The sequence below is a fragment of the Thermothelomyces thermophilus genome, chromosome 2 (assembly GCF_000226095.1).
Source record: "Thermothelomyces thermophilus ATCC 42464 chromosome 2, complete sequence".
Lineage (NCBI taxonomy): Eukaryota > Fungi > Ascomycota > Sordariomycetes > Sordariales > Chaetomiaceae > Thermothelomyces > Thermothelomyces thermophilus.
Window position 1 is genome coordinate 1,551,484 of NC_016473.1, and position 25,134 is coordinate 1,576,617.

General features: G+C 58.2%; 7 protein-coding genes across 7 annotated transcripts; 2 read left to right on the top strand and 5 right to left on the bottom strand.

Moving 5' to 3' along the window:
* Positions 1-399: 399 nt before the first annotated feature.
* On the bottom strand, positions 400-2,699 carry MYCTH_2300738 (uncharacterized protein). The gene is made up of 2 exons (XM_003661352.1): positions 1,607-2,699; positions 400-1,522 (listed from the first exon to the last, which is right to left on the bottom strand). The coding sequence occupies exons 1-2, from the start codon at positions 2,541-2,543 to the stop codon at positions 549-551; spliced, it is 1,911 nt and encodes a 636-aa protein (XP_003661400.1). The 5' UTR covers positions 2,544-2,699; the 3' UTR covers positions 400-548.
* Positions 2,700-3,641: 942 nt separating this feature from the next.
* On the top strand, positions 3,642-4,793 carry MYCTH_2300740 (uncharacterized protein). Its single transcript, XM_003661353.1, has one exon. It carries the CDS (start codon positions 3,724-3,726, stop codon positions 4,732-4,734), a length of 1,011 nt encoding a protein of 336 aa, XP_003661401.1. The 5' UTR covers positions 3,642-3,723; the 3' UTR covers positions 4,735-4,793.
* A 676-nt stretch (positions 4,794-5,469) lies between these two features.
* MYCTH_2300741 (SMC1-like protein) lies at positions 5,470-9,509 on the bottom strand. The gene is made up of 3 exons (XM_003661354.1): positions 6,514-9,509; positions 5,740-6,414; positions 5,470-5,649 (listed from the first exon to the last, which is right to left on the bottom strand). Exons 1-3 carry the CDS (start codon positions 9,478-9,480, stop codon positions 5,632-5,634), a joined length of 3,660 nt encoding a protein of 1,219 aa, XP_003661402.1. The 5' UTR covers positions 9,481-9,509; the 3' UTR covers positions 5,470-5,631.
* Positions 9,510-11,015: 1,506 nt separating this feature from the next.
* On the top strand, positions 11,016-13,233 carry MYCTH_2300743 (uncharacterized protein). Its single transcript, XM_003661355.1, has one exon. It carries the CDS (start codon positions 11,178-11,180, stop codon positions 12,912-12,914), a length of 1,737 nt encoding a protein of 578 aa, XP_003661403.1. The 5' UTR covers positions 11,016-11,177; the 3' UTR covers positions 12,915-13,233.
* Positions 13,234-14,487: 1,254 nt separating this feature from the next.
* Positions 14,488-16,510, bottom strand: MYCTH_2300744 (uncharacterized protein). The gene is made up of 3 exons (XM_003661356.1): positions 16,049-16,510; positions 15,864-15,988; positions 14,488-15,804 (listed from the first exon to the last, which is right to left on the bottom strand). The coding sequence occupies exon 3, from the start codon at positions 15,503-15,505 to the stop codon at positions 14,510-14,512; it is 996 nt and encodes a 331-aa protein (XP_003661404.1). The 5' UTR covers positions 15,506-15,804; positions 15,864-15,988; positions 16,049-16,510; the 3' UTR covers positions 14,488-14,509.
* A 2,998-nt stretch (positions 16,511-19,508) lies between these two features.
* Positions 19,509-20,705, bottom strand: MYCTH_2300745 (uncharacterized protein). Its single transcript, XM_003661357.1, has one exon. The coding sequence runs from the start codon at positions 20,461-20,463 to the stop codon at positions 19,744-19,746; it is 720 nt and encodes a 239-aa protein (XP_003661405.1). The 5' UTR covers positions 20,464-20,705; the 3' UTR covers positions 19,509-19,743.
* A 613-nt stretch (positions 20,706-21,318) lies between these two features.
* MYCTH_2300746 (uncharacterized protein) lies at positions 21,319-23,222 on the bottom strand. Its single transcript, XM_003661358.1, has 2 exons — positions 22,715-23,222; positions 21,319-22,642 (listed from the first exon to the last, which is right to left on the bottom strand). Exons 1-2 carry the CDS (start codon positions 23,034-23,036, stop codon positions 21,576-21,578), a joined length of 1,389 nt encoding a protein of 462 aa, XP_003661406.1. The 5' UTR covers positions 23,037-23,222; the 3' UTR covers positions 21,319-21,575.
* Positions 23,223-25,134: the final 1,912 nt, after the last annotated feature.

A 25,134-nucleotide genomic window follows, 5' to 3' on the forward strand; every position in this document is an offset into this window, starting at 1 on the left:
GTGTCCGCGGCCATGTGCTCGATTGTCCCCGTCGGATTACGAAATCTGCGCTTAAACTCTCCTTTTGTAGCCCGAGCGCCGGAAGGTTTTGACAGCCCAACGGCGACGGGGATGGATGATCAGCCGCTGGTGTTGCAGTCAATTTTAGGGTGTCGGGAAGGATGGATGGCAGCGATATCGTGCAGCGGCTGACGGGTTTCCCCAGACAAAACGGGATTGCCCGTTGGGCCTGGGGCAACTGCATCTGCATGGATGCATGGATGGTGCGTGAATGGCGGATCTGGCCGCCGTGCGGTTTGGTGCCTTTTTCGGTTAGATCTTACCCCTTGCTTGGGTTGCTCGCATCGATTCAGCGGCCAACCATTGGCAGAGCACGAGATAAGCTCACGATGACACCATCGACTGGGACATACCGTACCACACCACCGGTAACACCACATACATAATAGTCCGCGTACATTGCTCAGGGAGTGTGGTGTGTGAGAGTGAGAGAGTGAGAGTGAGAGAGAGAGAGAAAGAGAAGAAAAGAAGAGACAGAGCTGTCACTGTCACCCGGTGCAGCGCTCCTCTGGCGGGCGCCACTCCAAACCCAGGCCGGCAAACACCCTCTTCTCGGCCGTCAGCATGTCCGGGGCCGGCGACCCGTCCGGCCCGCTCTCCAGGTCAACCCACGACCCGTCGGTGCGGCTGCGGATCCCGCTGCTGTCGAACTTGAGCTGCTTCTCCCTCCTGCAGTACCGCCTCAGGTCCCTCTGGAAGGCGGTGCCGCCCGTCCAGCCCAGCACCGCGCACCCGGCCGTCTTCCAGGGGCTGATGATGATGTCCACCCGGCGGTGCGGGTTCGAGTTCGGGTTCCTGGCCTCCCCCGTGGTCGCCCGGACCGGGTCCTGCCAGACGACCAGCGCCTTGTCGAGCGTGTCGAAGCCGGTCCCGGCCCTGCTCCTGTCGTTGCCCTTCCAGCTGACCGGCACCTGGCCGCGCTCCGAGTTGGCCGTGCTGAGCGAGAGGGTGTGCGTGACGTAGCCGGCGCGCTCGAGGCGCACGACGAGGCGGCCCACGAAGTCCCGCGTGGCCGACTCGTCGCGGTGGCTCAGCACCACGTCGACGTCGCCGCTGGCCTCCTTGCCGCGCCGGTAGCCGCCGACGATGACCATCTCGAACCCGTCGCGGATCTGGTTGGCGTGCGCCAGGATGACGTTCGCGATCGCCTCGACCTCGGCCCGCGGGATGCGCTGCTGGAACTCGTCGTAGTACTTGACGCCGATCTGCTGCACGCGCGTCAGCGTCTCCCAGCCGTACTCGACAATGTCGTCCAGGTCGCGCCAGCCGCGGTTGTAAAAGTCGCGCGCCGTCGTCTCGGCCACGCCCCAGATGTTGTAGAAGAGCTTGAGCACCGCCAGCTTCGGGTCCGACTCGTCCTCGCGCGCTTCCCTGATCTGGCCCGTGTCCTTGAACTCCTGAAAGAGGAGGGCAATCTTATTGCCACAGCCGGGGAGTCGGGAGACCTCTGTGGAACGATTTTCTTAATCATTATCCTCTCTGTTAACCTGACTGCGCTTGCCACCCACACACGGACGAGGGGAAGAAGGGAGGGGGGAGGAAATACCTTGGGCGGTCTGGAAGGTGTATGGGTACGCGGCAATGGTGGCGATTGCGCTCGAGTACGCCCTGACCCCGATCTTGTCCCCCACCAGCGTCCTGGCCGTCTTGATCTTGGCGAGCTCCTCGATGAAGGCCTCGTTTGGCGGATGGACGGGGGTGGGACGCTGGCACGAGTAGGTGGTGTGGAGGAAGTCGGGTATCGGCGGCAGCTGCGCGTCAATCTCGTGCTCCGACGTGGTCTGCCTGACGAGGGGGGGCCGGACGGGATGGCTCGTGTACGTCTCCCCCCTTGCTCCCCGCGACGACGATGATCCTGGGCGGGGGCTCCTCGACTGCCCGCCCGCGTCCGCGAGAGCGCGCTTCATGACGTCGGCGGCCCTCTCGGCGGCCCTCTCGGCGGGGACGGGCTGGGGCGCCTTCGCGGGCGTTCTGGGCACTTTGCGGCCTTGATAAACCACGTAGTCGTCGATCGGGAGCACTTGGCCGGCCTTGACCGAGTCGGTGAACCAGCCGAGCCTGACCACCTTGACCGTGACCGCGGGCGCAGCAGGGCCAGGGCCCGGCCCCGTCAGCCGGCGCTGTATCTCACCATCCGATGCCGTGTCCGAGTCCGAGTCCAGGTCCGAGCTGGTCAGCGCGGGGGTCGCCATCCTGGCGCGCTTCCGGCCGGGGCTCGCGGGCGCAGAGCGCTCCGAAGGGTCGACCTCCTCGGTGACAAGCTTGTGTTTCCTCAGCTCGAACATTGCTCGTTCCTTGCGGAAGATCCTGCCCAAGACGACCTCGGCCTCGTTGATGTCATACGTCAGTGTCGGTATCTGCTCCTCGAGTTCTTGGAGTTCCTGAGACCCGAGGTTCGCCGACAAGAGGAATATGATGGGAAAGCTGAGCGCCATATGGCTGGCTGACCTCTTCCGGGATCGGGCATCGGAATGCGCCTCCATGGTTCATTTTCTATATGCTCGAGGAGGAGCAGCGGCGATGTGTGTGTTTGCTATGGCCAAGGTGAAGGCGCACTGCTTGCGGGTTGTGTAGGTTCGAACATCAAGCTGGTTTGAGGTGCAACTCCCGAGGAGAGTGGTCGCAACGGGATGATGCATTTGGGCGCAGTAAGCGACGATGTGGGAACTGCAACTAAAATAATAACTCTTGGACGGAAACCAAGTCGGAACCAAGAAACAGCGATTGTTTACGCTGGTTTGATTAAGACGTCGAGGATCATGGACCAACTCTCGCCGCGGGCATCGGTTGCGCCATCTACCATCCCTGCGGGCCCTCGGTGACGTACATGCTCGAAACTCGCAAAAAAAGCAAGCAGGTGTGAGGAGATGCATGGATGCAGCAGTAAAAGGGCGGAGACAAGCTAACAAGTACTGTATGTACATACGCTTGCCGGCAGCTTCGAGAAAACCTGCAGAAGCTCGACGAGAGCCAGTCAGAAAAGGCGCCCAAATCTTCGTAGTTCGACTGATGGGGAACGGCGCGGCAAGAATGTTGCCAGCACTGTGCGAAATGCCTCCGAAGCCGACACTGTCTAGTACCTTCCTTCCTTGGTATTGTCCAGGCTCAAATTCCAAATTGCCCTTGCCTGCTGCATTCTTTTTTTTTCTGGATGCAAAACTATTAGTAACTACAGAGTTGCCGATAATGGCTCTTGCAGCTTGCACATTGCGCAAGAAAAGTTGGAGGGGGCATAGAGGCTGGGTTGAGGTAAGGATAGCGCTTGATTCAATCGCGCTGCAGGTCTTTTGTAACGTTGAATAAACCGCCACTCGACCAACCAAAACTGTAATGTTTCTAGGGCGCTCGCCTCAGCCTCAGCCCTGAAATTCATTCTTCCCTCTTTTTTCCAGGCGCAACGAACGAGGCCAAAGGAAGGCGAAGAACCCTGCCCTTTGCCGATGCGCCTCGCCCGCAACGTCCTGCGACCACACTCCTGCGGCTCTTCAATTCTCAACTGACAGCAGCTTTCTTTGTGTGTGGTTCAATAATCCCCGAAAGTTTCGGGTTCGGAGGGCCGAGGGGGGCGGAGAGGGAGAGAGAGAGAGCGAGAGAGAGAGAGATAGAGAGAGGACCTATCTCATTCACGCGCACACATCGACGCGCCATTAAACAGACGCGGCAATGGAGATCGCCCAGACGTTGGTGCGTGCCGTCATGCGCGCCTTCTACTCGACCCAGGAGATCCTGGTCATCGAGGCGCTCGTGACGCACTCGGTGCTGCGCGACGACGAACTGGCCTACCTGATGAAGATGAACCTCAAGGACATGCACCGGCTGTGCGCGACCCTCCGCGACGCCCGCTTCCTGGTGGTGCACACGCGGCCCGAGATGCAGGAGGGCAAGACGCGGCCCATCAACCGCACCTACTACTACATCGACTACCGCCAGACCATCGACGCCATCAAGTGGCGCGTCTACAAGTCCGACAAGGACATGCAGGGCAGCGTGCAGCCCGCCGACGAGTCCAAGGAGTACTCGTGCCCGCGCTGCCGCGCCCAGTGGACCCAGCTCGAGGTGCTCGACTCGGTCTCGCCCGCCGGCTTCACCTGCCAGCGCTGCGGGACCGTGCTGGAGCTGTCCAAGGAGAAGGAGACCCCCGGCCACCAGCAGCTCTCCCGCATGAACAACCAGTTCAAGTTCATGACCGACATGCTGCAGGAGATCGACCGCGTCGTCGTCCCCGAGTGCAGCTTCGACAAGGCCATGATGGCCCACCGCCCCATCGTGCGCGCCTCCACCCACGAGGTCCTCCCCAGCGTCCCCGTCGAGCCCGGCATGAACAAGCCGTCGGCCGTCAAGGGCCTGGCCAACGTCGGGCCCAAGACCATGCAGGTCACCATCTCGGACGACAACGAGCAGGAGCGCCTCGAGGAGCGCAAGCGCAAGGAGCGCCTGCTCAAGGAGAACGCCCTGCCCAGCTGGATCACCGAGAGCTCCGTCCCGGCCATCTCCCAGACTACTCAGTCCTTCGAGATGCGCGACGCCCCCGACGAGGACATGCTCCCCTCCAAGAGGGTCAAGCTGGAAACCGGCAGCCCCACCTCGGCCCCGGCCGACGACAAGGGCAACGCCATGAGCTTCAAGATGGAAGACGAAGACGAGGATGACCTCGAGTTCGAGGATGTTGTATGAGCCAAAGCGCCCAGCACACCAAGTCGAGTCTTGGAGGACAGAAGAGAAGGGGGGGATGGGGTGGGGGGAGAGCGGGAGAGCGGGAGAGCGAGAGAGAAAAAGAAGCGAGCCGAGGCCGGTCACCTCGTCAGACCGCCGGGCACATCAGGGTGATGCCTTTGGCCATACGGCGGTTTTGAGCCATGCGACGAGTCACTTGGCGTCGAGGCCACTAACTACCCCGAGGTAGTCGCGCGAGGATGGGGAATATAACAGCTGCCCCTTTAGACTTGCAGCATCCCAGTCCTCGTGTTCATGACTTCGTACCGGATCAGCGTTGACGGGATCATCGAGACCGGCAGAGCGAGAGCTGGGTTTGGTTTCGCCGGATTGAGTTGCGGAAACTGGCTCGCATTGGGTGGGACCACACCGGATCAGTCGAGAGTTCTGAAGGGAAAGTATCTGTTACTAGGGAGCCCAAAAAAAAAGAGGATATACGAGGGAGAAGGAAAAGTAGAGAGTCAAAGGAAGCCGAGGCTCGGCGGGCACGACACATTATTCTTGGGTAGGTATACGTTCGAGGGGCTGATTTAATTCATACAGGGAAAAAAACAAAACAAAACAAAAGCACATCCATTCGGTGCTAGGGGGTAGCAAAAAAAAGAAAGGAAATAAAACCGAAGCAAAGCAAGAAGACCCTGCTACTCAGGAATAGAGTAATAAAGCCTAACCAGTCCTTATTCGCCGTGTCAAACCCGTCCCTGTGATGAAGAAACTGCTGTTCTGCCTGCGAAATCAGAAGCTTCCTGCCCTCTAACACACACACACACACACACACACACACACACACTCCAACCCACCCTTTCCCCCTCTGTTCTCAGGCGCGAGGTTTACCCACCTCTGCTCCCTTGCTTTCCGTCATACATACTTACGAAGCTGTATTCGCGCCTTGTTAGCACAGACCTAGGCAAACAAACATAACCGCCAACAAAAACCGTGGACGCAAGGAGAAAACAAATGACTTACATCCAACGTCAGCGTCCTCGAAGTGTTAGCCTCCTGATCGCGGTACACGCCCACCAAGCTCTCGCTGTCCTGGAACAGGGTGGGCTTGAGACTGATGACGATGAACTGCATGCCCGGGCCGGCGTGCTCGCGTATGTACTTTTTGATCTTCTCGACGTTGGCGTTGTCGAGCGCCGCGTCCACCTCGTCCAGCACGAAGAAGGGGCTCGGGTGGTAGCTGTGGATGGCGAACAGCAGCGCGAGCGCGGCCATGGTCTTCTCGCCGCCCGACAGGTGCTCCATGTCGCGGAAGCGCTTGAGCGGCGGCATGGCGTGGTACTTGATGCCCGAGAGGTACGGCGTGTCCGTGTCCTCCTCGATGTCCAGGTACGCCTGCCCGCCGAGCGGGTACGCGTCCGACCGCGTCAGGTCCTTGTACACGTGCGTGATCTGCTCCTGGATGTGCGTGAAGGCGCGGTTGAAGAGCTCGAACCGCTTCTCCTTGACCTTGGCGAAGGCCTCGCGCGCCGCGCGCAGGGCCGCCCGCGAGTCCTCAAAGTCCTTTTCCGTCGCCTCGAGGCGCGACTTGACCGACTCCAGGCGCTCCATGGCCCGCATGTTGGGGTTGAGCTTTTCGAGCTCGCTGGTGAGCGACGTGATCTTCTCCTGAAGCCTGTCTTCGATGTCATCGTCGGGCTGGGTTCGTTAGCAAATGCGCGCACGCACACACACACACATACCAAAAAAAAAAAAAATAAAAAAAAAAACCAAAGAGCGGCGCGGGGCCACACATACCTTCTTGAGGTCCTCGTCCAGACCATCAAAGTCAATCTCGATGCCGTAGTCGTCCATGGCGTTCTCCAGCACCTCGTCCTCGTCCGCCTCGCCATCAATGTCCATGGCATCCTGGTCCCTCTGGAGCAGCACGTCTTCATTGGGGATGTTGTCGAGCGAGCCCTTGCGCAACGGCAGCTGGATCTGCTCCAGCTTGCACCTCCTGAGCAGGGCGAATTTCTGGGTGCTGTTTTTCTGCACCGTCCCTTCGAGGTTGCTGATCTCCTTCAACCTGGACTCGATCTCCCTGGTCTTCTTCTGCAGATCCTGTTTTGCATCCGCCACCTTCTTGGACTTCTCGGCGTAGCTCGCCCTGACTTCCTCCAGGGATTCCTGCAACGCCGCAAGCTCGTCCTGATCCTGCGCTCTCGCCTCCTCGATGCTCCGCTTCTCCCTCTCGTAGGCTTCGAGGTCCTTCTGGTGCCGCTTCAGGGTCGTCTCCATTGCCCGTACCCTCTCGTTCGCGGCGTCGTGTTGCGACGTCTCCCAGGTCAGGTTGTTTTGGATACGCTGCTTCTGCAGGCCAAAGTCCTGGCGCTTCTGAGCTGCCTCCTGCTCGAGGCTGCCTTGCTGCGCTTCGTAGGCACGAATGTTCTCGTACCCAAGCCGCCTGCAGAAGTTGGCAAAGATCTTATCCTCGACCTCCGATATGGCCTTCTCAAACTTCTCAACGGTGGCACGGGTCCGCTGCAGCTCGCCTTCCTTCTCTGCATACTTGGGCTGGTACTCGCGGAGCTGCTGCTTCGCGTGCTCGAGCTCCTTTTCCTTGCTCTTCAGGTTCTTCTCAAAAGCAGCCAGCTCACTCTCCTGGAGCCTGAGGCGTTGCTCCAGCGCGGCAATCTCGTTTTGCAGACTCTCCTCGGCGACCCCTCGCCTCCCCGGCCGCGGCAACTTTGCAATCTCGTCCCGGAACTTCTCGGCCAGCCGCTCGAGATTCTGCACGTCGTGCTCCTCAAACCGCCGCTTCCCGCCTTTCTCTTCGGGTAACCGACCACCAGACATGGTCCCGGCCTTGTGGATCACGTAGCCTTGCAGGGTAACCGCCTTGACCTGGATCTTCCTGTTGTAGACGATGTCCTTGGCGATCTCCAAGCTGTCGCAAACTACCGACCCGCCACAGGCGTAGGCGATGGCCCGCTCCAGGGACGGGTCGAAGTCGATCGTGTCGATGGTCAGTCGGGCACCGGATATCCCCTTGACGGCGGAGTTGGAGGTGTTGACCTTGATGTTGTCGAGCGGGATGAATGTTACTGGCGGGAACCGCTGGTCCTTGAGGTACTGAACACAATCCACACCGGTCTTCTCCGTGTCCACTACGACGGCGTCGAATTCGCGCCCCAGCGCCGTGATGACGGCTTCGTCGTACTTTTTCTGCTTGGGCTTGCACAGCTCGCCCACCCGCCCGCGGACCCCCGGGTATATTCGCTTGAGATCGCTGATCATGCTCCTCATCTTGGTCTCCTTCTCATTCTGCCGCCGCCCCATGTCCGCGTCGTCGAGCTTCCGCAGCACGTCACGAAGCTTCTCCTCCAGCTCGGTATGGGTGTTGTTGATCCTGATCCGCTCCGATTGCACGCTGTTAAATTCCTTCTTCTTGGCATCGATATCCCTGGCTGTTTGCCCGACCGAATCCTGAATGGCGTCGCGGCGATCCTTGATCACCTGAGCCTCGCTTTGCAGTTTCTCGATGGCGGCCTCGAAGTTGTCGATCCTACCCTTCAGGCTGTTCACCGTCACCTCGTCGCCCTTCAGCTGACGCTCCAGATTCGCCAGTTTCGCCCGGTTATCCGACGTCTTCCTCATGGCCTCGGCTTGGAGACTGGTGTACTCCTTACGGTCTGCGTCACTCAACTCCTTGCCCTGCTTCTTGAGAGTTTCGGACCATTGCTTTTCGAACTGTTGCTGTGCCTTCTCGATCGTCGCTAGGTCCTTCTTGAGCTTCTGGATATTGGTCGCCTTGTCATCGCGGTCTTTCTTGACGTCGGAAATCCGCTTCCGAAGGATCGCCATATCTTGTGAGCTTTGCGTGATCTTCTCATCGATGGGGACAAGGCTGTTGTCCCTGTTCTCGATGCTCTTCTCTTTGCTCTTGATGCTCTTCTCGATGTGGCTGACCTCGCGACCAACGGTGGCCTGTTCCTTGCGCGCCGCCTCGAGTCTCTTCTCGAACGTTTCCACGTTCCGGCGGAACTCCTTCAGGTTCTCGTGGTGTTCCTGGATCTGGGCGCTGGACTCGTCCATGACGCGCTGGAAGTGGTAAAGCTTCCACAGAATATGGGTAATGACAGCCTCGTCCCGTTCTTGCGTCTTCTTTTGGAAATTTTCGGCCTCCCGCTTCTGCTCCTGGTATTGCTTGATTTCCGAGTTGATACCTCGCCTCCTGTGAAGCTGAAAGTTCTGATTCTCCGCGGCCTGCTCCACCTCTGCCTGAAGCCTCTCGTACTCATCCTTGTACTCCAGACTCCCCGAGATCTGCTCAATGAGGCGCGTGAGGTCCTGTGGGGACTGAGAGGCAATGGCCTCGACGTCTCCTTGAAAGACGAGGAAATTTCGCGCCTTTATAAGGATGTTCTCCTCCTCGAGGGCCTCGTTGTACTGTTGTGCGGTGACAACGCGGTCGTTGATGCGGTACTCGCTAGCACCGCTGCTCGTAATGGTCCGCTTCCACCGCTGTTCCTCGCCCGCATCGTCCTCATAGACTGCCATGACCCACGCCGTCTTAGGGTCGTTCCGCGACGCTCGTTGTGAGGAATCCTCGTCGTCTCCGTCCTCGTGGCCGTTAACCTGTCCGTTCGTCGCTGGCACAGCCGTTCCGTCGTCTTGGATCTTGGATGTTTTCATGACTCGGCCGCGGTAGACGAGCTCGCGAAGATGTGACGATCGCAGGTGTGACGATTTAATGCCCAGAACGAACGATATGGCGTCCATGCTGAATGGGAGAAATCCGTCAACGTCTGGGATACCCGACATACGCGACTGGCCGGGGCAACTCACGAATTCGACTTTCCGGAGCCATTGGGACCGATGATGGAGGTGAAATAGGAGTCGCCAAAGTAAAGGGTGTGGTGACCCTTGTAGGACTTGAAGTCTAGCACCCAAGGTCAGCTTCATCGTGCGGGTTGTCGTGGCTGTGACACGTACTGAAGAGCTCGAGACGGATGAGCTTTCCCATTGTTGCGGCTGCTCCTGCGCGCGGAGCTCGTTATCTTGGTTTCGTCGCGTTCAGAATTAGGATCTACGAATGGAACAGCTCGAAAAAACGACGGTCCCAGGTTTGTCGCGCTATCATGGGCGTGAAAACGCGCGTGGTGTAGAAGGCGGAGTGAATGTTTGGCCTGTATCGCCGCATCGGTCGCGCTACCTTGGTGTCCCGCTCGTCAGTTGTCGCGACAAACCCCGAATTTCCCAATCGCGACGAGTGACTTGTTCTGGTGGGGGTGTGCACGGCCCAGAGGTTCAATAGGACGACTTTACGGAGTAGTTACTATGTACAGCACTGAACTTGTACCAGGGTTAGGGTCATACGGCACTCATCTTCAAGGCAACCATCGGGCATGCTGCTCTTTCCGCATTGTTCTCCCACTTGTTGCCTCATATTATCATCTTGTGCGAGAGCAATAGGCCGTTTTCGCTAATATTTTCTGCTAGCGACATTCCAAAGGCGACCTACCAACTGTTGTTTCTGGAGGCGATCGAGGCTGACAATGTCCTGGATCAATAACAGTACGATGTAATCCGTACAGGGTACGTACTGTACATTACTCCTCTGCCTCGCTAGCCCGCTGCGTAGTGGAGGGGCAGCAGACATGTGAACAGGCTCCAGCAGCCTTGACGCCGTTGCATTGCCGCAAGCAACGTTATCCAGTCATAACGTCGCGTTTGGACACGCCAAGTCGTGAGCCAGTCGCAGGGGTTCTCTGACACGCTAAAAGCTGTAGGATGTATGTACTAGATACAACATCTTTTTCCTGCTTTGTGGTCAGCTGGGCACACTCTGCCTGGCATCACAAGCTCGTGCTCCCCCAACCCATTTTGCCGGCCGAAAAGGAGAATAACACCACTGGTTGCCAAAAGGTGTGACAATTTCCCAAGGTCCCCCTGACCGTCGACTACATCACCAGCTTCTCCTCGAACCTCATCTTTAAAAGCACGGGCACAACAGAGCTCCCCGAGAGACTCCGAGGCGCTGTTCGAAACCACCGTCTCCAGCCTGGCAATAGTTCCAGGCGCGCGCAGCACATCGAATAGGATATTCGACTATAACGACCAAACAACCGAATAAACATACCGTTGCGGGTTTGGGCTCGATGTGCATTTGCTTTTCAAATGGGAACTGCCTTTGTTCGCAAATCCGTCTAAGTTAGTGCCCACCGCTTGTTGATTCTCTTTGGTCTTGCATATCAATGACGTTTTGGGATATCCACTAACGATGGCAACACATTTGTTGATAACACCAAGCTTTTTCTTTTTTTCCCTTTTTCGAACTTAACACCTACTGGCCGCTATCGCCTTGCCGTTGCTAGATTTCTTCGGTTGCATCACTCGCCGCGCTTCGCCAGCCCCTTCAACCCGATCCCATTCAATTGGTCCATTTCAACTTCGCACACCCGTAACGCGAGGTCGAGATGGCAGAACCAGAGAACCGCAATATCACCATACCGATCCCCAATAGCGGCGACAACAGTAAGTGGGAAGGCACCTCGACCGACAGCGAAGCCGTCCCGACGCCGGAAATGAGCGGGACGCCCCCCGAGGGCACGTCGCTACACGAACATGATCTAGCCACTCCCACCATGGGCCCTGTCCCCGCGAGCCCGCGCCGCTCGCGCAATCCGTCCTTCTCGGGGAGCAGTTCGTATCAGGAAGACTGGGATCCGTTCCCACCCCTGGAGCGCTTGACGGTGCTCGACATACTCGATAACTTCGCGCTGTCGCAGCAGATCGAGAAGCTCCAGAAGGGCATCTCTGCCCAGACAGAAAAGGTGCGCAAGTCGCGCGAGGCCCTCGGAAACAGGAGCCGCATCGCCCGGGAGCGCATGGTAGACGAATGGCGGCGGCGCGTGCCCTCGGCGGAGGAGCAGCTGGACCGCTACCGCAAGCGCATGCGTGCCAGCGTCGAGAAGCTCGGGGCGCGCTGGAACGACACCAAGGCCATCACGCTGCGCGAGAAGATCTCCTTCATCTTCGGCGTCATGAACATCCTGGTCAGCGGCTACCTGATCGGCGGCCTCCCGGAGTGGTTCCACCTCTGGTACACGGTCCAGATCCTCTACTTCATGCCCATCCGCTACTACACCTACCACAAGCGCGGCTACCACTACTTCCTCGCCGACCTCTGCTACTTCGTCAACCTGCTCCTCCTGCTCAGCATCTGGGTCTTCCCCTCCTCCAAGCGCCTCTTCACCGCCGTCTACTGCCTCGCCTTCGGCAACAACGCCGTCGCCATCATCATGTGGCGCAACTCGCTCGTCTTCCACTCCCTCGACAAGGTCACCTCCCTCTTCATCCACATCATGCCGTGCGCCACCCTGCACTGCATCGTCCACCTCATCGACCCCGTCGTCCAGCGGGCCCGCTTCCCGGCCATCTGGACCATCAAGACCTCCTCCGCCGCCGGCTCCTCCCCCGACTACGCCAGCCCCCTCTTCATGCTCGCCTGGTCCACCATCCCCTACGCCTTCTGGCAGCTCGCGTACTACTTCTTCATCACGGTCCGCCGCCGCGACAAGATCGCCGCCGGCCGCCCCACCTCCTTCACCTGGCTGCGCAAGTCGTACAGCAAGAGCTGGATCGGCAAGATCGTCCTGTCCCTCCCCGACGCCCTGCAGGAGCCCGCCTTCATGCTGATCCAGTACACCTACGCCGTGCTGACCATGCTGCCCTGCCCGCTGTGGCTCTTCAGCCGCTGGGCGTCGGCAACCTTCCTGACGGTCGTCTTCGCCTGGAGCGTCTACAACGGGAGTACCTACTACATCGACGTCTTCGGGAAGCGCTTCCAGAAGGAGCTCGAGGCCATGAAGGCCGAGGTGGCCAAGTGGCAGCACAGTCCGGACATGTGGCCGCACGAGGAAGGCGGGGCGGCCACGCCCATCGTTGGTCCCGGCGCCGGCGCCGGCGCCGGTGCTGGTGCTGGTAATGGCACTGGTACGGATGGGGAGGGGAAGAGCGGGAGCGTCGCGGATGTGATCTCGGGCAAGGCGCTGCTGGACGACGATAGCCGCCGAGCGGCCGGCAGCGTGGATAACATCCCGCTGCTGAATGACGAGCGGACCTCGTCTGTTCTTGTTACCGGCGTTGATGTGGATGGAGGGGCGAGGGACGTTGCAAGGGAAAGGAGGACTGGTAGTGGGGAGTCATTGTGACCCCTTCCCCCACTTTTTTCGATAATGTTTTCTTTTTTTTACTTCCGTTTTTGGCCTGGTCGATAACGTTATGATATCCTGGATCGTGTTTTTTTTTCCCGTCTTTAATGTCACTGGATTCTCATCTTGGGCCACGGCGAATGGCGAACGAGTGTTGAGTTGACTCGAGAGTGCCCGGGGCTCTTTGTGTCACCATCAAGTGATGGCGCTCCAATCCCTTCTTTCCAACGGCCTGTTTACACGATTGGGGCGGACGGCTGGAGGAGCTGAACGGAAACAAAACACGCCGGAACCTCTCTGGTACGCTGCTTAGCACCGGGCACCATGTCCGGCAGCTTCACTATCGAGCGCTTTCGCTCTTGAGAAGGACTTCTAAACAAGACCATTTTTACCCATTTGCTTGGACAGCTTCTCACCGCCATCTTTTACTTGTATGCTCCCGAACCCCCTTGCCAAGCGGATACGAACCCGGCATTTTAACTCTGATCAAAAAGACCTCGGCCATGCAATCCGAGACCGCAATCAGATGGTCGTAGTCATGTGTATATAATACCATGGTGATTAAGCCCAAATATGACCTTCGAGCCGCATCTGGCAATCCAGAGGACGTAGCATGGCAGCTTCTACAGGTTAACCGGGTCCTGATTGTCGCCGAGATCGCAAATGCTTTGGTATCTCGGGACTTGTCTACTCTTCTTGTTTACGGTTCCAAAACATCGGAGGGAGGGAAAAGAAAGGGCGGGGCGCTGAGGAAAACATAGTTGCATCGGCCATCAATCTGCCAGTCTCTTGGGTCGAATGAGGCGGCTTAGCAAGCCAAAGGATATGGAGTCCAACATCTTGGGTCAGAGAGTTGAGAGAGGACAGTACGCGAGAGACCAAAAGGCCGCAGCCCAAGAGGTTGGCATTAAGAAGTCGATGCCGGAAGGGGAAGGGTCTAGCCACTGGCACCCAATTACTCCGTACCATGACCGCAAAATAGACTTGACCTCCAGCCCAAGACCTTGCCGCCTCAAAAGCGTGAATGATTACCGAGTCTGCCTCGCTCCGTGACAAGACACCCAACGCCGGAAACCAGAGTCGTCTCAAGGACGCTTGCACCCGTCCCCCAACCCACCCACCCCCCCCCCCCCCCCCCCCGGGGAAAAGTAAAATCATGCCGCTGAAACGTCCCAACCCAAGGGCGCAAAAGATCCGCTTCCCATATCCATTCCGCTGCCCATGCCGGCGCAGGCTGATCGGTTGAAACACTTGGACTCCCAACTCCGGCCCGGTCCCCAGATCCCATGCACACATGCCGATCCCAAATCATTCCGCTTCCCATTCAGATCCCAATGTCTCATACGCTTCCAGAAAGAAACAACAAAAAAAAAAAAACTTCCATCAAATGCAGATCCAGGCCGAATATCCTTGCTCCACCGCCACAGCACGGGGTGGCTCTCCTCTCCCTCAAGTCTGCCACAACACGAGGTGGCTCCCTTCACTCCTCCTTCCTGCCACAGCACGGGGTGGCTTTCCCTTTCATTCCATCCGCTACCGCAAGGGGAGTTGAACTCAATCTCAAAACGTTCCCCTCCCCTCCCCCTGCCCTCCATTTACCGGATAACGGGCAGATCAATGCTGCCACCCAGTAACCTGACGGGCTGCTTCGGCTTGAACACCTCCCAAAACCGCAATGTCTCGTCCCCGGCCCCCGTCACCACCTGCGTGCCGTCGGGGCTCATGGCGAGGTAGAGGACGCGGTAGGTGTGGCCGGTCAGGCTGGCGACGCGCGTCATGGAGGGGTACTTCCAGATGACGAGGTTGTTCTGGATGTAGCCGTGGGTCGAGACGAGCTCGTTCGAGTTCTTGGACCACATGAGGTTGCAGACCTGGCTGCCCGTGTCGACGTCGTTGCGGACGCTTCCGCGCACCGTGTCGTGGAAGATGATGCGGCGGTCGGCGGTGCCGCCGCCCGAGGCGAGGAGCCCGCGCTGGTGGGGGGACCAGGCGAGGGCTTTGACGGCGGCGATGTGCTCGTTGAAGCACCAGAGCGGTTTCTGGTCCATGGCCTTGTCCCAGACCATGACCGTGTTGTCGTTGGAGCCGCTGGCTAACTGGCCGTCCTGGCAGTTCCACTTCAGGCCGCAGACCTCTTGCTTGTGTCCGGTCAGCTGCTTGACCCACTGATCGGGCGCCCGGACGTCGCGATGCAGGATGGTCCGGTCGCGCGAGCCGGTAGAGAGAATGTGGGCGTTCCACGCGAGGCAGCCGACGCGCGCGGTGTGACCCGTCATCGTCCGGAGCCTCTTAAACTTCTGAGCATCCCAGATCTGCACCAGGCCCTTCTTGGTGCCGACGGCAACATGTGTCCCTTTCTGGATCCAGGATACGCTGGTGACCTTGTCGTCTTCGAGTGTGCACAGCTTCGCCACCTTACCGTTCTGTGCATTGTACATGAAAACGCCAGCGCCCAGGCCGACGGCTAGAACATCCGAGCTGCCCCAGTCCATCAAGTTAAGATAGAAATCCTCGGCCAAGTTCGGTGCATCCAGCACCTTGATCGGCACCTTGGCGACGGTCCTGTGTTGGCGCCGCGGGGCAAGGAGCATCTGCTGACTTGTGTACGAGATGGGGGTGGTGCTGTAGGTATCCAAGCGAGGATCCGGAATCAGGTTGTGCCCTCTTTGTGGTGTTTTCCTGGGGGTCGAGAGTCCGACCAGGTGTTGATGACGGGGAGAGACGTAGGAAAACAGATTCTTCTGTGGTGTTGCCGGGAGAGAAGACGTATTTCTGGGAGGCGTGCGCATCCGTTCGTCCCCCGTCCACCTGGGTGAGACTTGTGGCACACTGTCATCGTCAAAGAGCTCAGCACGCAGCAGCTGTCTGAAGGTCTCATCCGCTTCTTCACCTACAGAGAGGGTTAATCACAATCGACAACAAGAACCCGAGAGGGATCGCCCTGCTTACTCTTCTGGGAACGATACCCCCTCGGCGGGCTTCTTGGCCTGCCCCTTTCTGGAGTTGGCCGAGGCGGCGGGGGGATCAAGTGAAATCCAGACTGCAAGTCACGGCCAGACCTTGCCGGGATAAATCTGGGGGATAACGTAAGCGGCAATTCAGAGACGAGTAAGGAGATCAGCAGGAGGCATTACCGGTCGGCATCGATTCTCTGCCGTTTCCTACGCGGGCTTCCATAGATGCGTTCCCTTTGCGAGTCGGTTGATCGCACGCTGGAGGGGTTGGAGGGCTCGCTGATGCTGTAGTCGGCAGCTGACGGGCGGAGCTGGCCGATGGTTGTGCCGATTCGGTTTGATGGCGGGCCACCGGGCAGCAGTCCCGAAGGAGGTCTCGCGGCAGGAGGGTGGTCGAACTTTGTGCTCGACGAACCGGGACCTGTGGCGGACAGATTTGTTTGGCCGTCTCGGGCGATGTTGAACGACATTCTGGAAGAGAATGAATAGAGCCAATCAGAAAGCAAGCCGTGCACAATATGCGCGCATGCGGTTGGAGAGCGCGCGGTGTCGTTGTCGCCAAACACTTGCGAGAAGGCGCGCGCGCTGATCTCCTCGACGCGGGCGGGCGAGCGACCGAAAGAGCGTGGTTTCCGTTCGGCCGCGTCGGTTCTGAATGCGCGCCGGATCGAAGAACAAGCGGAAGTCTAAAGCGCAAAAGAATCGCCAATGATTTCTGTGCCTGAATGACTGTGGTGCTGGCCAGAGAAAAGCCCGACCGACGAACCAGATAGAGAGCGTTGAATTCTCGAATTCGCAGATTGTTGTTTTGGGAATGGAGAAGTTGTCTGCAGGGCGATGGATGCGACAGAATAAAATCAGGCGCGCAGTTGTTTTGGGCTCTCTGACGTCGTCGCTCGTCACTCGTTCAATGGCGGGGCAACGGGGACTCAGGGCAGGGCAGTTGGCCCAAGCGCAGGAGGTTGAATGGGCGTATCCAGAGATCACGGAATCTTCATCTCAATCTCGCCAAGTCGTCTGGGTCGTCGGGGTTCGGTTATTAACTGGAGGTGGTGAGAATCGCAAAGTATCGACGGCGACGGTGGTGATGTGTGTGGCAGGGCGGAGAAGTGTGGTCGATCGGGAGAAGGAATGAGGTTGGAAAGGATGGACATGGGAGTACCTCCCGCTCCCCCTGCCCGGGCCTTGCTAGCGTTAGTGGGCCCATACACTACGAACCGCGGCCCTCTTGTGTTAGCGCGTTCTGTTGTCTTACCGTATTGACAGCCCGTATTTTATTCTGACCAATGAAACTTTCGCATTCCTGGCGGCAATTGCTTCTGATTTCGCATCGAAACGCTTCCATTCGAACATTTCAAAGCATAGAGCCGGGAGCGGCGGACTGGCAATCGCGCTCTACCGCTCATTCGCCCTCGATGACCAGCCATCCTGGCATCCACGCACGAGCCATCAAAACATGCACAACGCTTGGCGGGCGTCCAGCTTTCCAGCCGCAATTTAGGTTTATCACAGCTCGCAACTACATAGTACACGATCTAGGGCGTAAGGAAAATTTGCAAAGGCAGCTCACGGCTTTACTATATTGCATATCATCACCTGAATGGTTTACTCTGAATGGTTTACTCCTTATCAGGACTGTTAAATTTTCTCTTAAATCGACCTTGACTAAAGTCTCTTCTCGATTGGAAGACGCGGCGCTTATTGTAAGGGCACACGGCCTATCAAGAAAATATCAAGGACATGCATCGTCGAAAATAACGGAAACGCGGTACAAAATACAAGGATACAAACTCTTGAGAATGGCAAACAGGCATGGGCACCGATTGTTATTATCGATCCACATACAGCCATGGTTCTTGCTGCTTGTTGCGGCCGCCAGATAGCCAAGGAATGCGTGCCTGCGCGTGGCGGCACTTAGGCGGGCGTGCATTGCGGCATCTGTCTTTGCTGTCATCTGGTTCGTCAGATCCGCCTTTGTTGTTGTCGTTTTTTCTGATCCTGGTACCGCTGCAAAGCCATCGCGGCCCGGGGCGCTGAGAGTGGCTGATAACCCCGGCTCAACCGTCTGCGCCCGTTGCCACGAGACCTGCTTTTTCCTTGCGCTGGCCAATCAATCAATCCGGCGCGTCCCGTCGCGCGTTGCCCCGCGTCTGGTTCGCGTCTCTCAATTCAACCCTTTCCCCCTCCACCCGTCCGCAACCCGACTGTTTGTTGTCACCCCACCTGCCACTGCCACTCCAGCCCGGCGTCCTATGGAACCGTTGGGCGGAGGTGGGGAGGGTGGTGGCTGCAATGGCCCCAATTCTCGGATCACGGAGATGAGCCGAAAGTCTGGTCGATCGGGCAGGTGCCGGGCTTAGCAGGCGGCAATACGACATCAGAAGCGTTCATGCGACTGTGCGCCTGAACGATGCCCAGTACGGAGTATGCGGTACGGAATACGGATTCACATCAGTGGCTGCTTGGGTTCTGGGGTTCCCACGAGAGAGAGAGAGAGCACCGTCACCAATCGTTCCCATTACGTCCCTTACATACTGCATTGTAGAGATGCTAAGAGTGTTCCGTACACTAAAAGTACATACATACATTACTCTGTATGTGCGTTGGAGATCCCGAAACGGTACCTAAGCGAGGTGCTTGACAGATATGTGACGAGGGGAGACGGACGGCAAATTTAGCATTTTGGTATTAGGGCCAAGGTTGCACTACCGGTGATCTCTCCCGTCGCAAAAGCTTAGATCCTCGGGCACGTTTCCGCGCAGATCTTGTGCTGTATGTACGTCATGATCCCGATTCCATCATCATTCCATCGTCCCTCCTTTCACTGCATCTAGCGCCCCTCGAGTTTTTCGGTGATGGCAGATCATGTCAACCCATCCATTTGATGATGAAAAACAGCAAACCGAGCAAAACCTTTCTGCTACCCATCTATCACACGAAGGTGCTATGTTGTGAGGATGAAGGAAGGGGTATCTTGATAGTCTTTAGCATCTGAAGCGCCTTTGTTTTGTCGCCCATTCCATGCTCCCGTCAGCCAGAGCATCTCTTATCCTTTGCCCATCGGTCCCGGGTCTCAATCTTTCTCCTCTATACAATCTCAGGCCTTGTTGTTTCTTTTTTCTTTTTCTTTTTCTTTTTCTTTTTTTTTTTTTTTTTTTCAGCTAGTCGTACTGAAACAACGGCCTGACGCTCTCGCCGTAGTGCACTCGCCGGATGGCCTCGGCAAAGGTGCCGCAGACGTCGAGCACCTCGAGCTTGGCGCAGCGCGCCTGGTGCGCCTCCTGCGCGACCGTGTTGGTGACGACGACCCGGTCGAGCGCGGGCGCGTCGGCGATGCGCGCCGCCGCGTCGCCGCTCAGCACTCCGTGCGTCAGCAGCGCCACCACCCGCTCGGCCCCCTCGCGCCGGAGCAGCCGCGCCGCCCGCAGGATCGTCTCGGCCGTGTCGGCCAGGTCGTCCACAAGGATGCACACCCGCCCGGCCACGTCCCCGACGAGCGTCATGGCGGCGGCGGCTCGGGGGACAGGCGGCACCTTCGGGGAGCGGCGTTCTATCACGTCGTCGTAGCGCTCGTCGTTAGTTTCATGGTGAGGGGACTTGGATTTGAGCCAAATCAAAGCTGTAAAAGGCGGGAAGGGGGGGGGGGGGGGACAAAATGCATACCCTTGTGGATGAGGGCAAAGGCCAGCCCAAGACGGTCGGCTATGGCGCTGGCACGCTTAGCGCCGCCCGCATCGGGACTGACGATGACAGCGTCGCGATAGCTGGGTATGTTCTGCTTGATGTAGCGCATCAGGAGCGGGCGGGCGTAGAGGTTATCAACTGCAAGAGCTGCGAGTCAGTCATTGCATGCCGCTCCGCGCGGCCGAACTTCGTCAGGCAGTCGTATCAACAGACGTACCCGGGATATCAAAGAAGCCCTGATAGGCTTTCTCGTGCAGATCGCACGTCAAGATCCGGTCCGCCCCGGCGCACGTCAACAGGTCCGCCGCCAGGGAGCCAACGTGTGCCGTGACATGCTCGTGTCCCGGCTTGGCCTGCAGCGCCATCATCATCATCATCATCGTCGTCGTCGACGACGACGAGGGATTCTCGTGATCGAGCTCGGTGTAGCTGCCGCGTTCCGCCACTTCCAACTTCCCTTTGCCGTCGCGCTGCGGCGCGCCGACCCTCGAGAAGGGCAGATCCGGCTGTCTCGAGTACGGAAACAGGGGCAGGACAGCCGTGACCCTCTTCGCGCTGCCCGTCTTGCAGGCCGAGATCATGATGCAGAGCTCGATGAAGTAGTCGTTGACCGTGTGTTTGCCCTCTCCGTTGCTCGCTCCCCCGCCGCTGTTGTCGACCCCCTCGCCCTCAGCCCAGCCGTCATCATACCCCGTCACCCCGCGAGCGGGTACGGTATGCCCGCCGACCCCGAAGCTTTGCACGATGTAGACATCCTTGCCCCTCACCGAATCCCTGATCTCGCACCGTGTCTCGCCGCTCGCAAACTTGCCAAGCACCCTGCTCGAGGGCGCGATTCCCAAGACCGAGGCGACCCGGTCGACGAAGGTCGGGTGTGAGGACCCCGATAAGAGGACGAGGTTGCGGACCATTCTTATTCTATTTTTTTTCTCTGCCTTTTTTTTTTCTCTAACCAGCCTCCAAGGATCGTTTGAGCCGTTGGCTGGTTGACTGGCTGGTGGTTCGCAGCGACTCAATCGTATTCATTACCGTATCATCGGCCTTCAACCGTCCGTAGAAGAACGTATCCGCCCTCGTCGACAGTCAAAACGGACGATGGTCTGTAAGGTAGATAGGTCAAACGACGAATCCAAGCTGTACCTGGCGCGGCCCTTGGAACGGAGAGACGGAGAGAGGAAAGCTCAACGGGTATCAGAGATTAGAAAACAGGAAGGAAGGAAGGAATGAAGCCATGTGAGAGCAAGTGAGGAAGGTTCAACAGTACGCCCTGCTCGGCACAAACGACGGGATTGGCCGCCGGGACGGGTTGTTTCACCACCTATAAACGAGAGTCGAGGGGGAAAGAGGAGGGGAGGGAGCACGACAGATAATCCGCTGTATAGCCTGTGCTATGGTATGTTATCTTGTGGCGTGACACTGAGGTACGTTCAAAGACCCTCTTCGGTGCCCAGTCAGGCCTGCTCCGGTCGTACAAAGGGCGGGGGTTGGAGTGCACAAAAAGATCACTGGAAGTCATGCTCCCCATTGATGGCCGGGTTCGTCGTGAAGGAGAGAGACCTGGGATGCGAGCCTGTCAGGCACTTGTACATACATACATGTACTTGAGTAGCAACGCCGACAACCGCGAGACGTAACCCACCCGCTCCGCTGTTGGGCTAGAATGGCCCAAGAGATTGGGAGGCGTTGGGTTCTCGCATGCACCTCGGTGCCCGAAAGGGAAGGGAACCCCCCCCTCCCCAAGAACTGTTCAGCTCGGCGCGGAGGATGGACCCCTGCCTTCAACACGCGGCCAGTGACAGCTCATTAAGGGCCGGCATTTCTTCACATGTTGCGGCAGCTTCTTGCAGAGGGCTTCTTCTTGTCCACATGTCTCTATTAAGCCATCTCATCTGGAGGAACTAAGCCTCAACTGTCCTTTCTCTATAACGCGACCGAACGAAGTGAAGAGAGACCCCTCGAGTCTTTCACGACTCAAGGGGGGTACAACAATGCCAGTTCTCCATGATCCTCCCTAGCCCCACTCTCAAGGCATCCCCAAAAGAGCCTTCGCGCCCGGCTCGCTGCACACATAGATGACGTCATGGCTGTTGGTGAAGCCATTGAACGTGGTGGCAGAACACTTAGTATAGGCGCCCATGTCCTCAAAGTACAGCCAGTCGCCGACGTCCAGCAGCTGCGCGAACCGGATGCTCTCGGTGATGCGGTCGATGCCGTCGCAGGTCGGTCCCCAGATGCTGTATTCGATACAGCCGGGCCCGTCCGAGGCCTCGGCGGCAGGCGTGTTGTACAGGGTGCGGCCGCCGCAACGCAACACCTTGGCGACAGGGTGCTGGTGGTCGAACATGATGCTGCTGAAGTTGCCGTACAGGCCGTCGTTGACGTACAGCATGTAGCTGGCCGACGACACGTCCTCGATGGTACGGCGAGCGATGACGTTGCAAGCCAGAGTGAACGCCGACGAAGCGTAATACCGGCCCGGCTCGGCGATGAGGTTGACTCCCGAGTGGGCCGGGAAGTACTCGTCAAGAGCGGCGCGGAGGACACCAGCCATCTGCTCGAACGAGCTGTCGCTGCAGAAGCCACCGCCGACATCCAGCGTCTTCAGGCAGAAGCCGTGAGAGGCGGCTTGCTGGAACACGACATGAGCATCCTGAACCGCCTTCAGGAAGGCGCCGGGGTCCGAAGCACCAGAACCAACGTGGAAGCTGACGCCCACCACATTGAGACCCAGTTCGCGCGCCAGGGCCAGGAGGCCATCGGTCGAATCAAGCGAAGCACCAAACTTCAGGCTGAGGCGGCACAGCGAAGACGAGTCGTCGGTAAGGATTCGAAGGAAAAGCTCCGCGCCGGGGAAGAGCCGCGCAATCTTGCGGAGCTCATCGGCGTTGTCAAACGTCATCTGGCGCACGCCCTGGGAGGCGACATAGCGCACGTACGAGTTGGTCTTGCACGGCTGCGCGTAGATGATGCGCGAGGGATCGACTCCGAGGCCTAGAACCTGCTCGATCTCGGCCTTCGAGGCGCAATCGAAACCGGTGCCGAGGGCGGACAGCAGCTCCAGGAGCTTCGGATCCGGATTGCACTTGACGGCTACGGATGGTCAGCAAGGCAGGGGAAGGGGCCAAGCTTTGTGCCGCGGGGCGGGGCTCTGGCAAGTCTTACCATAAAAGGGCTTGACGCGCGGCAGGTTCAGCTTCCAGCGCAGGTGCTGGCGGTAGACCTCGCCGAGGTCGGCCACGAAGAAGGTATCCTCCTCGCCAGGCTCGCAAAGTTCATGGTCAATGCTCTCAACACGCTCGCGAAGAGCCTCGCCAATCAGCTGCTTGGCCAAGTTGACCCGGTGCCCGTCATGATGGTCATGGTGGACATGTTGGTTGTAGTCGAAGAAGCCATTGTTGCAGCTCTTCAAGAAGACATGATTATTCGTAAAGTCCGTATAATCAAGTGCTGTGAATCGGTCCGTGACAAGCGTTGGCATAACCATATCCCACGATTTAGCGACGAGGCGGCGTGTGAGACTGCGTGGGAAGCTTGGCGGACGAGGACCGGTTGCAAGGCTCGCGTTGGCTGTGGCTGGCTAGGAGCGTAAGGCGAGTCCTGGCGAGGGACAGCAGCGGGTTTGGAAGCGGGGGGTGCTCGAGCGGGTGTTAGGGAGGGCGAAAGCGGAAGCAGACGGATCCCTGGTCGGTCTGACGAGACTTCGTCGACTCTTCCTCGGTTAGAGGAAGAACCGCACAACTCGTCCTATGCGGCAGCTGGTTGTGGGAGTCGAACTCGGGATTCTGGTGGAGAAAGAAGTCGAACAAGGAAAACACGGCTTCCTTAAGCGACCTCAGCAGGCGGCGGGAGTACGTTGATGATGTGGAAGGTTTTTCGAAGGCTGAAATCTTCGTCTGAAACAAGGGACACGGCCGAGGAAGCCGTTGTCGAGTTGTTGCCTTTGAGGAGATCAAAGGCAGTCGAGCGGTGCGAGGAGGCAAAAGCTGTGTTTTGGGGAACAAGCCGTCAGAAACATGCGCAATGACAGAATATGCTTGCTCGAGTCTCAAACTCATCCGAGAAGGTTGGACGACGCGATTGAAGCAATCCAAGGCCTGGGAAAGGGCAGGCGGCGGCATGTGCCGCCACAATCCCGTCGGCCCTGGCTTGCGCCTTGCTCGGCGTTGCGCGAGTTGCGATTGGGAGAAGAAAAATAACCGGTGTCGGTGGCAAACTTACGAGTTGAGCGCAAAATGTGCAGCGGCTGCGATTGCTGTTCAACGTGAACGGGCGGACCGACAGCGACGAAACGCGGAGGAGAAGACGGAAGCGTTGCGAGTGGAAGGAGGAAGTCTTGAAGCTGGGTCGAAGCTCTTTATTAATTGAGGGGCTTGCTGTGGTGTGCACTCGGTGTGGGGATCAGGAGGGTTGCTACCTCCGTATTCAATTTTTTTTCCCTGATTTCCATGGCCAGTGCACAGAGAAATTCCACAGAGAGAGCGTGAACGGGCTAAACGGGGATAAGGCGGGACCGACCATCAGCGCCAGCCACAGTGGCTCGAATCCAAGCTCCCTTCGTCGTTCTGCGCTAGAAATGTAGTTTTGACAGTCATTGCGCCCAGATCATACCTTATCGAGGCCCTGAATCAGGCACATCCTGCGGGCGTCCACGATACCCCTAGTTACCTGTCACAATCATGACGCACACTTGTTTTTCCTATAATTAATGCATGTGCTTCGTATGTATGTACAGTACATACAGTACAGCCCCAATAGGGTTCAGCAATCCAGGTTCGACGCTGACCTACCAGGGCCCGCCGCTTGCTCGCCGTGGGCCAATGATATTGCGGGCACATGTGAAGTTTTGTCGAGGCCACAAAAGCGACCTGGATCGATTGGCTGAGGCCGCCAACACTCTTCCTCATCTCATCGAGGGCATAAACCGCGGTCGCTGGAGCATTCCTCCGTTAGTGGTCTGCCAGTTTCAAGCCGCAACTTGCGGTCAGCGGTGGTGCGAAAGCGGAATGCGGGTCCCCTCCTTCCCCGCCAGACGCCGCTAAAAGATATCGATTGTTCCTAGGGGCGAGGAAGGAGGGCGGGTCGGGTCGGGTCGCTCGGCCGCCGGTTCTGGTCAAACGTGCGACGCGACGTATATGCGTTGCGAAGTCACCGTTACTTCGATGGCGGGCGAGACGGCGCGGTGAGAGGGGGAAAATCGCGCACCATCAACAACATCCTTAGCATTAGCCTGTTTTACATGTCACGATCGGGGCGGTGTGATGGAGCGTGATGGGGAGCAGTCGACGCTGAACGGATCGCACCATCAGGGCAACGACCGACAGCTTACATGATTCGTGGACCTCCTCAGATGAGGCACTTCCTACGGACCTGAATGCCACATGAGAGCCGTGCATTCGAGTTGGTGGGGAGGGGACCTGGGCTGTAGCTGTGTATGTACCGCGGCTGGGTTGCCGTTGCGACTTGCTGCATACCCGTCGTCTTGAAGCCTAAGCCGCTCGTACGCGCATGGGGCATACGGGTTGCGCCTGTATTCTGTAGTAATAGCCCTCCCAACTTCGCAGCGACCGGCTTCCCGTTGCCAT

Coding starts and splice junctions, on each gene's coding strand:
- MYCTH_2300740 (XM_003661353.1), top strand. CDS start 3,724: ATGGAGATCGCCCAGACGTTGGTGCGTGCCGTCATGCGCGCCTTCTAC.
- MYCTH_2300746 (XM_003661358.1), bottom strand. CDS start 23,036: ATGGTTATGCCAACGCTTGTCACGGACCGATTCACAGCACTTGATTAT. Junction 22,643..22,714: donor GCGCGTCAAGCCCTTTTATG/GTAAGACTTGCC, acceptor GACCATCCGTAG/CCGTCAAGTGCAATCCGGAT.
- MYCTH_2300738 (XM_003661352.1), bottom strand. CDS start 2,543: ATGGAGGCGCATTCCGATGCCCGATCCCGGAAGAGGTCAGCCAGCCAT. Junction 1,523..1,606: donor CACCTTCCAGACCGCCCAAG/GTATTTCCTCCC, acceptor ATAATGATTAAG/AAAATCGTTCCACAGAGGTC.
- MYCTH_2300744 (XM_003661356.1), bottom strand. CDS start 15,505: ATGCTCCTTGCCCCGCGGCGCCAACACAGGACCGTCGCCAAGGTGCCG.
- MYCTH_2300745 (XM_003661357.1), bottom strand. CDS start 20,463: ATGGTCCGCAACCTCGTCCTCTTATCGGGGTCCTCACACCCGACCTTC.
- MYCTH_2300741 (XM_003661354.1), bottom strand. CDS start 9,480: ATGGACGCCATATCGTTCGTTCTGGGCATTAAATCGTCACACCTGCGA. Junction 6,415..6,513: donor TGGACGAGGACCTCAAGAAG/GTATGTGTGGCC, acceptor TAACGAACCCAG/CCCGACGATGACATCGAAGA.
- MYCTH_2300743 (XM_003661355.1), top strand. CDS start 11,178: ATGGCAGAACCAGAGAACCGCAATATCACCATACCGATCCCCAATAGC.